This window comes from Octodon degus, unplaced genomic scaffold, assembly GCF_000260255.1.
Source record: "Octodon degus isolate 3935 unplaced genomic scaffold, OctDeg1.0 scaffold00173, whole genome shotgun sequence".
In the NCBI taxonomy this organism is placed as follows: domain Eukaryota; kingdom Metazoa; phylum Chordata; class Mammalia; order Rodentia; family Octodontidae; genus Octodon; species Octodon degus.
In genome coordinates, this window is record NW_004524749.1 from 1,831,656 (window position 1) to 1,847,147 (window position 15,492).

Genomic DNA, 15,492 nt, shown 5'->3' on the forward strand with positions numbered 1-15,492 from the left:
CGCCGCTTTGTGCCCAGACCCGGCCCTGAGTCACCGCGCCGCGGCCGTGGAGCCCGCGCGGGGGGCGGCCGACGCGTTCCCAGGACGGCCGCCTCAAAGACTGGCTGAGGGGCCGCGTTCCCAAGCGCCCGGCCGGTGGGGGGCGGCCCCCTCCCCCGCAGCCCCTCCCGTTGGCCCCTCGCCGGCCCGAAGCCCCTCCCCTCCCCCACCCCCTCGCCGCCCTCCTCCCCCGCCCGCACTCTTTCCTCATCTCGCAGGACCCAAGTCCTACAGGGCGTCTCTGCGCGTTTCCCCTGGCAGTCTCGGCTGTCCCCCACATGCCAGCCTCAGGTCACAGCCTGGCTTGGAAGAGGGTTGGATTCTGGGCCGGGCCTCTGAGGGAACCGGCTGGGGAGCCTCCTGGCCTCATTTGCCCATCTGTCAGGAGCCGGGGACAGGGCAGTGACCACACATGCAAGGTGCACCATCGATGGTGCACACAACTAGAAGGCTGTCCCCGCAGCCTTCCCGTGGGGAGCGCTGCACTGAGACAGACCTGTCCGTCGAGCAGGCACATACCCCTGAGGTCCTAGGAAAAGACCAGGACCCAGAAAGACCCCTGTCTGGCTACAGCCTGCTGAAGTGACTCACCACCATCTGCACTCAGAGGCCTGTGGTAGTGTTAACTACAAGAACCTTCAGGCCCCAGGCTCCCATCATGACCGCCCTGTTATCAGAACTCAAGTGTCCCTTCCAAGATGGCTTCGTCCAGTCTTCCCTGACAGTCCCTGCCCATTCCAGGATTTGTGTCAACTGAAATTTTACCTATGTGTGTGCCTGTAGATAGCCCCTCACAACCTACCAGAATGGACTGCCTACTCACAGTAAGCCTCAGAACCTGGAGCAGCACCTGGCACACAATAGGTGCTAAACACTAGGGGATGACCAAACAAACGACCAGCAGGTGAAGATGTAGCCCTAAAAGCAGGGAAGCCCTAAGTGCCCAGAATGACAAGACCCCACCAACAAGTGATCTATAAATTTGAAAATCACAAACTATTAACATCTCTGTCAGAGTCCCACATTAGCATTTTAAGGGCTCAGAGATGCCTTAAACGTTTTTAAAATTTAACTGTTTAATCCATTGTTTGCCAAATACATTTGGCCATAGAAAACTTTTTTTTCTCACACTTCTGACTACTGCTTTATAAATGGTCAACTGAAAGTCCAGGCATGGTGGTGCATGCCTGTAATTACAGCTCTCTGAGAGGCTGAGACAGGAGGTTCAAGATTTTGAATCCAGCCTTAGCCACTTGGCTAAACCCTGTCTCAAAATTTTAAAAAGTTAAAAATAAAAAAAAAGGCTGTGTAGCCCTTCACAAAGGCCTGGTGCTCAATCTCTAGTACCTGAATAAATGCACACATTTATTTTCAAAAATGGTCAATTAGGGGCCGGGGAGATGGCTCAGTAGAATAAGCACTTCCCTGGCAAGCATAAGGGCCTGAGTTCAATCCCCAGTTCCACAAAAAAAAAAAAAAAAAAAAAAAATGGAAAAAAAAAAAAAAAAAAAAAAAAAGTGGTCAACTAACTCTTAGAATGAACTTGATTGTTTTCTTTTTACAGGATCGGGGCCAGCGCAATACTCTATACAGAGAAGGAGTTCCAAAATATCAGAAAGAGGGGACGTGAAGAAGATTCCCCAAGAGCATCAACTGCCATGGGCATTCTCACTACCCCTGTGCTGAATCTGAATGAGCCAAGTCCTGACAAGGGCCTATTCTCCTGGGTGCCAGAACGCATGGCAACTCACACACACATCACGCACACACACATGTATGCATTCCTGCACACAGGTACATACATAGATGCACACTCACACATAAACACACTAGGGCAAATACACAGACTCAGACAAATGTATACTTCCCCAGGCACACACACACACACACACACACACACACACACATGTACACATACACACAAACACAACCAGTTCTGGGGCTATGTCTTCCTCCTGAGCCTGACCAAAGGGAAGCACTGAGAAAGATACCAGTCCTGAGAGGAGGATATAAAGACAAATGCACAACCTGAAGGATAGGTGTCACCCCAACTGGTGACACAAGAAAAGCCATTTTCCCGATCACTGCATTCTCAGTAAATGTATGGGCAAGAGAGAGAGTGTCAGAGGCAGGCTGCCCTCAAGTGAGACCTGTCCCCAGCCAAAAGACTAGCTCTTCTCTGTGTGGCCTTTTCAGCTTCTCACCTGAGAATTCATCTTCTCATTTCTCCTGAGAGTAGAGCCTCATTTCACAGAAAAAGAAAGTGAGGCTCTCCAATAACATGGCAAGGATGGGAGGAGCCCAGGTCTATCTGCTTAGAAGCCTGGGGTGTCCCAGGCTGTCCCCAAAGCAGGCGCTGGCTTGGGGCAGTGGCAGTAGCATGCTTCCCCAACGCACCCTTGCCCTTGCCCAAGGCACGGTCCTACCACAATAGCACCAGAAGACCTTGGACATCTGAATTGCATCTCTCTGGGCAAATCTGAACTTCCGTACAGAAAGGATGCTCCTTTGGCATGCACCGTAATCCCAGCTATTTGGGAGGCTGAGGCAGGAATATCACACATTCCAAGTCAAGCTGGGCAATTTAAGAAAAATCTCGTCTCAAAATAATGAGCAAAAAGGTCTAGAAATGTAACTCAATATTCCCTGGTTTCAACCCTCAGAAATTCAAAAAGATAAAAAAAAAAAAAATTACTGCTCATGAAAAAGAAAATCTAAGGGCCCCACCCAGGCAGTTGAGGGGGTGTCGAGATTAAAAGACACCCTGCCTGTGAAATGCCCCACCCAACACTTGTACACAGGGTGCAGATGACACCTTAGCTGCCCAGTTGTGATTTTATCCTTCGGGGCCCAAATAAACACCACCTCCATGCTCGGCCTAATTGCCCCCATCAAAAGCAATCGCCACCAACTTCTTCCACCACCACCCAGCCCTAAGCTTGTGCTCCCAGCTTCCCCTCTTGCTCAGTAGTCAGGGCTGTCCATTCTTTCCAGCCATACGTGCCCCAGAGCACAGCTCCCACTTCAGTCTCTCCACACTCTTGGAGCCTAGGCTAAGTCTCACCTGATAAGTCGCTTTGGATCTTAGATGAGGAATGGGTGCGTGGAAGGGAGAAGGGAAAGGAGAGGGGGAGACATGAGTGAAGAACGCTGGGAGCAAGAACTGCTCACGCCCCCTGCTCTGCTCTTGCAGCATGCCTCTGCTAAAAGAGAAAAGAAAAATGGTCTAAAAGCATAACAAAAACAGTCCACTTCACTAATAATAAAGGAAGTGGAAATTAAACAATATACTATTTTCTTTCCTGCCAGGTTGGCAAAAAGGAGGAAAAAAAAAAAAAAAAAAAGAAACAAGGAGGAAAAAGAAAATGTCTTGTGTGGGCAATGATTAGGAGAAACATGCACTCACATACACTATTACTGAAGAAAAAGCCTTTGTGGAAAACAATTTGGAAACATCTATCATATTTTTCAAATGAATACTCTTTGACCCAACAATTGCACTTCTAGGAATCTAATCCAAGAAATACTCAGATAAGAGCCCAAAAATGTAGAAAGCAGGATGCTTACTCCATCACTGGTGGTAAAGCACTTACCTACCATGTGCAAGGCTCTGGGTTTAATCCCCAAGACTGAAAGAAGAAGGAAAAATAAAACTACTGCTGATGATACAAGTTCAAGTCTCACCCAGGCAACTTTATGACTTATCAAGACCCTGTCATAAAATTTAAAAAATTAAAGGGCTGGGATATACCTTAGTGCAAGGCTCTGGTAGTAGAAAGAAGGGAAGGAAGTGGAAAAGGAAGAGGAGAAGTAAGAAGAAAGAAAGACAAAAGTAAGGAGGGAGGGCCAGAGATGTAGCTCAGTCTACTAGTACAGCCCTTGCCTGGCATGCATGAGGCCCTGGATTCAATGCGCAGCTTTAAAAACACACACACACACACACACACACACACACACACACACACACACACACACACACGGAGAACACAGCCCCCAAGACAGCACTCTACTGACAGGTGGGAGCAGGCTCCATGCTGCACCTTCATTCCCGGCTGCCTCAGCCAGCCCAGAGGCACCTCCATCCTAGGGAAGGCAGGTGCCTCTCTGCTGCCTTTCCAAGGCCCCTGCGGTAGTTATAAATAAAGGTTGTGGTTACTGACTGGGGCTCTGGAGCTAGCTAAGGCCTAGCCTCACGCGCCAGCTCTGTTTCTCTCAGCTCTGTGACCTTGGTCAAGGTGCTTCTGTGTGTCTGTGAGGGTGAGATAAACCAGAGAGGTGCAGGGAGAATCACGTGGAGGAACAGCGGGAGAAGACACAGGCCAAGTCCCTGGCGCCCATGGTCCCTCCCAGGGGACTGGGGCTGGCAGCTCTGGCTGGGCAGTGTGGGTCATGCTCTACCCTGTCATTTGAATTAGAGAAGTACCCAGAGAACCAGCTTTAGTAATGCTTGGCAGAGCCCCGGAGCCAAAAGAGCCAAGGACACAAAGCTGGGACCAACACCACCCCCACCTGCCCCATCCTCCCACCCCCACCACAGACTGATTTTCAGATACCTGACAAAATATGCACATCAAGGGCAAGCTCACGAGCCATCTGCTGTTGTCTCTGGGGACCAGAAGAGCCAAAAAGGTCCCAGATGCCCCACCTCAGGATTCCCTCAAGCAGCCACCTACGTTCACTCACTGTGGAGCCGGCACTGGGAAAAATAACTTGAAAAGATCTAACAATATCCTTTTTGGCTGTATTATTTTATTTATTTATTTATTTTCCGGAACTGGGGATTGAACTCGGGTCCTTGCGCTTGCCAGGCAAGCGCTTATTCTACTGAGCCATCTCCCCAGCCCAGCTGTATTATTTTAAGGACAAAGTTCCTTGTGCTTTCCCCTTCCTATGTTCCAGGAATTGAAATCCTGTACCCCTAACTGAATGGGGTGGCAAAGCCCATAGTACAGGCACTCTGAGAGGCTGACGCAAAAGGATCATAAAGTTTGAGCCCAGCAAGGCAATTTAGCAAGACCCGATCTCAAATTTTAAAAGGCCCTGGGTTCAATCCCCTATTTAAAAAAAAAAAAAAAAATCAGGGTCATTCAGATAGCTCAGTGGACTAACGCATCCGCTTAGGCAGAGTGCAGTGGCCCAGGTTCGATCCACGGCATGCCATGCCAGCCCTGCTCCCAGGGTATGCTGAGATGGTGATTGAGACTGAGTGTGATGATGCATGTCTATAATCCCAGCGCTTGAGAGGCTGAAAACAGAATTACTATGAGTCTGAGCTATGTAGTGGGACCCTTAAATCCTGCACTAAATACATAAAAAACTAAAAATAAAAATATTATTTTTATTTTTATTTTTTCAAAATTTTATTGATAAACAGATAGCAATGAGACAGTTTCAAATCAAATCAGAAGTACAGTTTCAACAAATAATACACTGCATATATTCTTCTTAGTGGTTAATTGCTATACAAGATGCGGACTTGAGATCCTATTTACAAACACCATTAGAACAAATCATTCTATATTATTTTTATTTTTAAATAAAAATACAGTTAATCCAGCAAGTCCCACCCCATTTCATTGATGGGGAAAGTGAGGCCAAGAGAGGGAACCATCTTGCCAAGGACCACAGAGCACACAGCCTCTGACTTATACCTCTGCCTCATGAGACGAACAAAGCCCCCAACATAGACCTGGCAGGTTCCCGTCATCACCGCTCACTTTCTCACTCTTTCTCCCAACCTCACTCCTAGTGCTATTTCTGGGGAACTGCCCCCAAAAGATGAGCCAAGTCCTGAAGACCCCTGAACAGTGACCGAGCTGCAGAAGCCGGGCACACCCAGAGTCCAACAAAGTTCTGTGGCAGGACATGAGGACAGACGGGATGGGGAATTCACTGGGTCAAGCTCTGTTTGATTTTGAATCAGTATAAAAGTCTCCTATTACTTTTATCATTTTCAAAGCAATGTTTTACAAGTTTAGCACAAGGCAGGGCACAAAGATCTCCATAAGTGGCAGCTAAAACCTCAGGGCACAGAGCCTTCTGAGAAGGAAGGGCGGAGGGCACAAGCCACTCAGCCCTAAGGCAGCCCTCTCTCCTCAGCAGGAACAGGAGCTAGGGGAGGATCCAAGAGACTGACACCAGCCTGCACTGAAGTTGTGCTCAGGCCTGAGGACAGCCTGTGCTTCACGCACTCGCTCATTCTCCAAGAGACAAGATCTCTACCCTAAGAGAACAGAGCAGGACCAGCCTCATCAACTCTGGGCAAGGGGGATTGAATTACTATACTCTGTGGCTCCAGGAAGTAAAATCAGGACTGACCAGTGTGTCTATGTGTCTAAAGGACAGAAGAGAGACCACAGAGTAGAGTGTAAAATTAAACTAAAAGTGCACAGATGCGACCTAGAACTGGTGAGCTCCCTGAGAGCCCAACGGTGTGAGTCCAGGATGGATGAAACTAAGCACACCCCCAAAGAAACTGAATAAAGGGGACTCCAAGGCTCCTTTTCAACCAGTGGCTTTCAAACTTCTGAAACATTTAAGAGCAAAACTAGTTGAGGCCTCAATCTCCCCAGTGTGTGTTTTGGGAACTCTCTCCAGGAGGGGCAGAAGGCACCTGCAGAGCCAGCTGCACACTGCTTGCTGGGTCCTTTTCTGCGCCCATCTCCTTCCTTAGCCTCCTCTGCTCCTCTAGCCCCCCAGGAATCTCTACAGGTGGTATTTACTCCTCCTCTCAAGTTCAAACCCCAGCACCAGCAGTCTAAGGACAAAGCCGTATTTCTTGAGCAGGAGCCAAAAGTGTACCTATGTGGCTGGTGGCTTCAGGATTCCATAGCATCCAGGCCTAGGAGCACACCTGCTCCAGCTCCTTGCTTGGACACAGGTGGTCACCACCACCCTATTGCCTTATCCAGCCTTGCCCTGTTCCCTAACCACCCCAGATGGCCTCCATTCTGCCTTCAGGCAGGTGAAATTCAGTGCAACATGAGTTAGGTGAACAGTATGTTTTATTTAATTAGGATCAACAGAAGAGATAAACCTCACAGCAGGACAGGGAATGACAACACTGCAAAAAATAATTCATGCCCAGATAGCAAAAGGGCAAATTTCAATTACAGAAAAATCAGGGGAAAAAAAGTTTCGTAGTGCCTTAGAGCAGGAGAAATAGGAGAATATGGTGAGAACATGTAAAGCTCAGAGCTATGGGCTCAAGATGTTGGGAGTCTGAGGATGAGAGATCAAGGCAGCTCAGTGGCCCTTCCAGAACAGCTGCTCTTCCTTCCCCTCACAACACACAAGCCATCCTGAAGTGTGTAGAGCTGCGTGGTGGGGAATTGCCTGGATCTTGGCAGACAGGAGGGGGTACCACAACCAATCTGACCTAGCAGACCCACTAGGCCAACTCATACCTAGCCAGGCTCAGCCTCCAGAACAGTGATGTCCCCAAGGAGAGGGCAAATGTCCTCATCCTTAGAACAACCACCAGATCACATCCCAGCTCTGGTCCCTGGCCCCAGCACTGACAGGGCTCCTCACTCCTCACGTCTCATCGGAGAAGAAGACGAAGATTCACCCATCCTTGCAACACCTGACGGTCTGGGATTTTCCTCCTGTCCACCCTGGAAAGGAGAAGCTTGGAACCAGATGGGCTCCTCTGAGGCTGGCGGGCTTCAGACCCTAACCCATCACTCCTTGGGTTGCAGCTAGAAACGAAAAGTTCATGGTATGAACAGATGCACAACACTATGCCCTTGGATGCCGCTTAAAAACTGTTTAGATGATAATGAGTTACATCCTCAACCCCCCAGACGATCATTTTCATTTGTGTCTTTTACCCCCATTTTTTAAAGGGTGCTAGGGGCAACCAGACAGATGATCTATATGCTCAGGAATCTGAGTTTAACCAGCTTGACCGCACATAGTGGTGACAGATCAGACAACTAGAGACTTCTCATGGGAAGGAAGCCACTGTCCCCAGGCCTATACCCCCTTACCTTTCTCAGCAGCATGCCTTGAGTTACCTCAGCAAATACACCTTGTGTACATGTGCATCTGAAACGGGATTCTCCAGGCTTCAAGGCCCAAGTTCTCCCTCTAAACACAAGCATCTAAAGAACACAAGGGAGTGTCCCCGCCCCTCCCTCTCAGCCCCAAGCCCTGGTCTTTAGGTGACGCCAGCCCCAGCACCCCCATTATCGAGGAGAGGGAAATTGCTGTTAAATTAGTGAGCACATCCACAGAGCCCCATTTTATATCCCAATTCAGAAGATGACATGAACATCTGCTTTCACTTCAAGACATTAATTTTCAATTATTGGAGAAAAACAAAATTAGTCCTGACAAATTGCTGGCGAACACAGGCTCTTGTCGGGTGGTTCATAATAATAACTTTAGGGGCCCACAATTAGTGTCCTCGCACCGGGCTTCCTGATGGATCCCTGACATCTGAAGCCCACCGATGCCATGGCAGTGGCAGCCACGCGTCATCTCCTTGCACCCGCATTCCATCAGTCGAAAGATACTCCCCTACCGGTGGCCTCTTTTAGGTGACAGACTCTTCAGGGCCACGTCAGAGAATTAAGGAATGTGGGTTTTTCTCCTTCTCAAGAAGGCAAGGATGGGGTATGTGGCAGTGGGTACATAAAAACATCCACTGCCACCATTTTCAGCTTTGGCCATGTCACAGCTTTCTTCCCTTTCAGCAGCAGCATCTCACACACCTGGACAGAATGTAAGTCCCTCTCTGTGCACATTGCCCAGAAAGGGCGCATGGGGGTCATCTCAGAAGGCCAACTTGTAAAAATCCACCATCTACAACAGCAAGAGCATAGATTACGTGAGTCCCATGAGACTCCTCCATCCTGACATAACAGGGCCCACTATTCCAAATCTCACGCCTAACAGGCCCAGCCCGTTTAAAACGCTTACAAATCTTCTATAACAAAAACTGCCAGGGTCTCATTAACCCCAGGTACCTGGTTCATCTGGGGTTGCAGTCTCCTAAACAAAGGAAAGGGGCTCTGAATATGCCAACCTCAATGGCCCCTAATCCACAGAACAACCCACTTGATAAGAGATTATCAACACTATAATCTCATTTGATGGGTTTTTTATGTATCTTGGCTGCAGTAGTCACTGTATCAATAAGAAGGCACTGAAATGTGAATGAGCAGAAGAATTCGGAGATAATGATGTGGCAGTCTTTGAATTTAGGTGGTCACAATTGAAACCAGAGTGTTTGCCTAGCTAAGATGTTCAGAGCGAAGAGGCAGCGGGGAGGGGAGACAGCCAGAAGGAGGGAGACAGGTTAAGAAAGGAAGGAAGGAAGAAAACAAAACAACAACAAAGGAAAATTGTATCTTTAAGAGGAGAATGAAAGACATCACTACTTCCAAAGTCAACTGGGTAACTGAGTTCCAACATTGTGTAATTGACTTCGCAAGTAGAACAACAGCTACGTAACAAAGAAAATGTCAGTGTTTTCACAGCACTAATCTATAACGCTGGGAGGCCCTCCCGCTGTCAGCCAGGGCTGACAATACAATAGCTTTCAAAGGGATATTACCATCATGCTTTTATTCCTGACATCAATCAAGACAAAGAGAATCCTTTTCATAAGACATTAAAAATCAAACCTTTGTACAAGAGATAGGTAAAACAGCATTCTCCTTAAAGACAGTCACATGGAGCAATGAGCTAATTGGTGCGCCTTGAAAGCAGTAAAGTATTTTTATTTACTGAGTGTACAACCCCAATCATTGGCTGACACCAATCCTGGCAGGTAAGCTATGAATCAAAAGTTCCCATCCGCAGTTCCCCCAGCTCACTTCACCCAGCCTGGCGCCCACAGCCAGCTGAGAGAGCTGACAGCCAGCAGCAGAAACTCCAAGCACAGGAGACAACCAATCCAGGCTTACTTAGTCTATTTTGGGTGCAAAACTACTCTGATTATGGACCGAAACATCTATACACAAAACACCCTTACAAAGTCAACAGTAACTTGGAGAAACCATCAAATTCACAAACCAATGGGTTTTCTGGGCCACCCTTAGCAGCAGGGCACCCACTAACAGTTTTCAAGGTACACTTGTGCTGTGAGTGACTAACCTACACCCATAAATAGGAAGGGACCTGGATATCGATGGCAAGTGTTTAAAGACATAAAGGTAATGCTCTGCAAGCATCAGGGTAGCATGGACAAGATTGAGCTTGCTTCAGCCACAAAAGATAATGTCTCTGAATCCACCAGCCTACCTTGGCAAAACAGTGGGGCCACAGGGAAACCTAGTCACCCTCTATAGGGTTAGCTCAAGAGAGTTCTAGCCACAAGTCAGAATTTGGTGACACAGAAAACCAAAGGTTCAGGAGCAAAAAGTTAGTGAATGTGATGTTCAAGAAAGCTTATTTCCAAGCCAACAACGTCATCCACCAGTCTTCTAAGTGGTCTACACTACATTCAGGGCTTCACAGGGCCACTGGTCCTGATGGATCCATGTCACAGTCCACTGTGAAGAACGGGTAGGGGAGAGAGGTCTCTCTGCTGGAAGAGCCCAATGCGTTTTGAGCCTCACCCCTCTGGTACTCAACGGACCACAACAAAGTGTCTACTGCCTCCTGGTCACTCAAAAGACAGAGTGATGTTACTGAAACAGTGGCATCACTGTAGATGCATCTATTGTAGAACAGAACGCTTTTCAGGCAGAAATGGACACTCTTGTTTCTCTTTAAACAGTGTTTGAACAACAGGTGCCTTCGCGGCAAAAGGAGCAGAAATTTTAAAAGGGCCATCTTTCTTAAAGCTATGCTGAAAAATGTAATACTGTCCCACCACCACCTAAATCAAGCTTTTCCAGAGTCAGACATCAAGTCCGCACCATCAGCCTCAGTGGTGGGTTCCTTTCGTTTACACCTCCAAATGAACAGTTAAGAGAAATCAATGCATCTAATTGCCAGACTATTAAATCCTACATCAGGGGAAGAATTCCACAGCCACCAGTTTAAGAGTTGGTTACCAATACAGCAATTACTGCAAGTTTCTGTTAGACTGCACCAGATTCAAAGCCTCTGTCTCCAGCAAGGAACACTGTACTCACAGATGCTGTACTCCAGTTCCCTCTTTGCGTGGTCCCCCCTCCTCTGTTAACACGCTGTAGAATGCCACAACACCGCCAGGGCTGGCTGGGTCTACGAATTACTTTAGGACTGTAAAGTCACCAGTATTTTGCACCTTTCATTATTAATGCACGCTAGGCACCTTATGGTTAAACGTTTAGCAGGATTCTCCTGCCAGAGGCACATAGTTATCTTATTGTATTGCTTATTAAGTTTTTGCAAGGAAACAGGTGTAAGAATCTAAACAGCAATTACTAGACATAAAGGATGTTTTCTAGAATAAATTGGCCCTTTCAGAGCTGGGGATTGGTAACTTAACTGGAGGGGGAATTAAATATGAGGATTAAATGTCAACTACCTCGATCTGCATAGAAAGCTAAGGAACATACAAAGGACTTGTTTGGCTTTTCATGCAAGATCATGTACATTTAGCCAAACAAATTTCATCAATTTACACTTGTATGTGGTCTCGGCTGAAGAAGCCTGTAACCTCAGAATCTGATATTTATTACAACTCAATTATTTCCATGGAAACACATACGATGGTGAACTACATCTTTCCCAAGTCCCTAGACCACCAAATTGATAAGATGGACTTTTGAAGAGCTCCAGGCCTGCAAGAGAGGAAGACAAAGAAAGGGAGGGCAGGGCAGAGAAGTCACTAGGGGTAGTTTTGGATGTTGCGGGTGGGGGTGGGGGTGGATGCAGCCAGAGTGCTAATTAACATTAAGAAGTGTAATTAACACACACTTGCTAGATGGAGAAAACTGACAGTAGTACAAATTATTCAAAAGTTTTAAACTGCGGCTGGGAAAACCATGAATTCATTTTCCATAGAAATGAAGGGCCTATAGCCCAGATCTGAGGAAGCCACAGGGTAAGGGAGCCAGGCCTCCTCAATGGTGAGTGACACAGAGAACTGCGAGGTAATCGTTACCAAACCACCTGATATCATGGGCCAAAATAACATCAGTGAGCAAGATGAGAAGGGTCCAGAGAATGAGGCCAAAACTATCAAAGGGAACAAATCATTGCAACTACCACACCACACCACCAGGACACAAAAAAGGGGAGAAGGGTGTAGGAAAACCAGTCAAAATATGTGACTTCTGTAACGTTCAGGGGTTGGTTGGTTGTTTTTTTTTTTTTTTTTTTTTAACAAAAAACACAAAGCTTTTGAAAACCAATGAGGCTGTTCACCCCCTGCCCTACTGCCCCAGCCCCCTTCTCTATTTGCTGGGCATCCTCCCTGTTGAGCTACATTTTCCAAAGAAGGACAAACATCCCGAGGGAACAAGTGACCCCACTCCAGAGGGAGCTTGGGTCCCTGAGTGGAAAGTGAGCCCCCTCTAAAGCATGTTTGATTTTCAAAGCAGCAATGCCAGTGCTTTCAAATCATACTTTCTGAGCATCCATTCAAAACTGTTACATTTCTGTCTTTCCTTCCTGCTATGGGCTTTCATATTTCTGAGATCAATTACAAATTATGGGCAAGCAGAACGAGCAGGGCTGGGGAAGTCCACTATGCCTCCTCTCTCTCCATTAGCCCTTACACACAGCAGGGGAGGCAAAGTCAAATAAGATGCAAAAGACACCACAGGTCCTTAAGCAGCACCTTCAAGCATCTGTAAAGGTGAGGGCCTTGTGGTGGTATGGAGCTGTCCACAGGTAAGCATCTACTTTTCAGAATTGCTTGAGGACAGGTAGATCCTGAAAAGCCATAAACCCATCACCAGCTGTAATTGTTATCTATTCAAATTATCTTCCCTCTTAATTCTCCCCTTGATTAGTTTCCACCCTATTCACCCCAGTAAGCTGAATAAAAGGCAAACCAGTGAGAGACAAGGATTGTGGTTGCTTTGGGGAAAAGGGAGAAGTGGGGCCTCAGACTCCAAGGACAGTGAGGTGCTGTGCGGTTGATATTTATGACACTTCTCAGAATGCCTTCACAGGTCCGCCTCCACTTAGCTGTGGGTTCCCCCTGGTTCAATCTGCTTGTATTGTCTGCTGCACATACAAACACATAATGTGGACAGAGACACTCACCAAAAACCATTTCAAGGCTCATTTCATGAAAGCTGTAGACCAATGTTTGAGTCTTTTTCTGAGATCTACAGAGTGGTTTTTAGAATACGGTTCAAGCAACTGTGAAACACCCACCCATCTGTTCACTGCAAACTGTTCTACCTTTGCTTCCTGTGGCTTGCCTTCTAAAATAAGGAGGTTCAGAGGCATGGATCAGGGTAAGCAAGCACCATATCTTCATGAAAAATATGCTCCTATATGTAGGTTTAACTCAAAACCAACTGCCTAAGTTAAACGGCACTGTTTTTGCAGCCAGAAATTCTAATTCTATATTGCTCTGGACTGCCTTAAGTGGCTCTTGAAAGAGTAGTTAGCCAGGGAAAAAGAAATCCAGTATTAGTTCAAGTAGCAGAGCCCTTCTACTGAGCAAAAGGACAAACAGCAACCCTTCTTTCCTGCCCTCCTCTAGTTTTCTTATTCTTCAATCAAACAACTTTGGAACCCCCAGTTCCGTGCAACTGACAGGACTATTGGGCACTGGGATACCAGGCAGGCTCCAGGAGCAAGAACAACTTCACTCAAGGAATAAAAGGAGAGGAAGCCGGCTGGGTGCTGAGTTTGGCCTGAGTTGGTTTCCTTTCAAGATGACATAAGTTTCTGTGGGTCAGGTGCCCCTGCCTCTCATGGGACTCTCCAAGGAGGGAGATGGCAGGTGTCTGGAGACCTTCTATGCCAGATTCAGTCCCAGCCTCTCCTGCCGGGAATAAGGCTGGCAGGAAGGCAGAAGGGTCGAGTGCCTTCCCTCGAAGGCCTCCAGGAAATGAACTTTTCAGCGTAGAACTGGGCTGCAGCCAGGGTTCACCAGGGGAGTTGGGAAAGGCCAAGGGCCTCGGGACGCAGGGTTCTAAACACAGAGCTGCTCTCTCATCCTGTTCCTTCATCACCTCCTGTGCAGCCAGGCGGCTGGACGCGCACCCGAGGGGGCTGGGATTGAGAGGAAGCAGCAGGCCTGAAGTGGAAAGGCCGGCCTGTAAGGAGAAAGGGCAGAGGAGGGGCCGTGGGCCCGCGCACGGCCTCACCCAGGGGCTTAGGCTCTTCAGCGGCCCCCTTGAGCAGAGACCCACAGTGGAAATAGAAATCAAAGTTTAGAGAAGGGATGTGTGTGTCCATATATCTGAGTCTTCTCACCAGAGTGCACACCCAGGGGACTCAGCACCGGAAGGCAGCCTGGGTGCAGGAGGTGAGGGTGCCCGGATGGTTACCCGGCGCCCTGCGCGGAGGGGCGCCTAGGAAGCCTATGCTCCCCGGGGACCTTCGTCCCGCCAGCGCGGCGCAGACAATGCACTCCTGGTGGAGCCTCCCAGCCCGGTGGGCCTCGGTGGAGCAGGCAGGAAACGCGGGGGCCCGGGGCAGGGAGCGCGGCCTGGGCAAGAGCAGGGAGGGGGCGCTGGGCAGCCAGAGCCCGGACCGCTGCGCCTAGGGCGCGCGCCGCTCTCCGCGCCCCGCGCGACTAGAAGGACGCTGGAGGAAGCCGACGAGGCCCAGAGCCAGCAAGGGCGGCCTCGGGGCAGCCGGCCACTCGGGCGCCCGTTCCCGCCGCCTCTTCCTGCCTCCGCCCGCCGCAGCCGCCTAGATTCGCAATCCCCGCCAAGTCGGCCTGCACCCCTTGATTGGCCACGCAGGCCCAGAGCCCTCAAGGAGGGAACGGCGAGGAGCCTCGCCGGCGCCCCCAGGGCGAGCTCCCCGCTAGCTGTGGCGCGCGGCCCGAAGAGGGTCCCGGTAGCGGGGAGTCCGCACGATCCCCTCCGCCCCGCGCTCCCGCCTGCCTCCTCCCCCTCCTCCGCCTCCGCCTCCGCCTCCGCCTCCTCCGCCGCCGCCTCCTCCTCCTCCGGCTCGCCCGCGCGGGTCCCCGGCCGCCAGCCCGCCTGCCCGTCCCTCCTCCCTCGCTCCCTCCCTCCCTCCCGCTCGCTCGCTCGCGCCGCCGCCGGGCCTCGTCGCTCACCTTTCACCGAGCGCGGCTTCGCCTGCTTCCGCCTGGACATGTCCGGGGCTCCGGGCGCTCCGTCGCCCTGCGCGGCCGGCTCCTCCCGCCGCCCCCCGCCGCTCCGGGCAGCCCTTCTCCCCTTTCTCCTCCGCCTGCCTCTCGGAAACTTTTTTTTTTGCAGCCGGGTCGGCGGCAGTGGGGAGCGGACCACAGGTCCGGGGAGGCCTCCCTGGGGGGGCCGGCCGGGGCCGGCCGAGGCCGCTCGGGGGCGGGAGGAGGCCCGGGGGGCGCGCCGGGGCCCTGCCTGTTGCAATGCGGCAGCCGGGGGCTCCCGG

At 49.7% G+C, this 15,492-nt stretch overlaps 1 protein-coding gene across 2 annotated transcripts in view; it reads right to left on the reverse strand.

Moving 5' to 3' along the window:
* Znf423 (zinc finger protein 423) overlaps positions 1-15,486 on the reverse strand; it is a 326,405-nt gene extending 310,919 nt beyond the window's left edge. Inside the window, exon 1 of one of the 2 annotated variants that reach the window (XM_004643385.1) lies at positions 15,176-15,486. In XM_004643385.1, coding sequence (XP_004643442.1) covers positions 15,176-15,215 — 40 coding nt within the window. In that variant the 5' untranslated portion in view covers positions 15,216-15,486. The remainder of the gene's footprint in view (positions 1-15,175) is intronic. The other variant, XM_023703517.1, reaches the window with a different exon arrangement.
* Between the last annotated feature and the right edge of the window lie 6 nt (positions 15,487-15,492).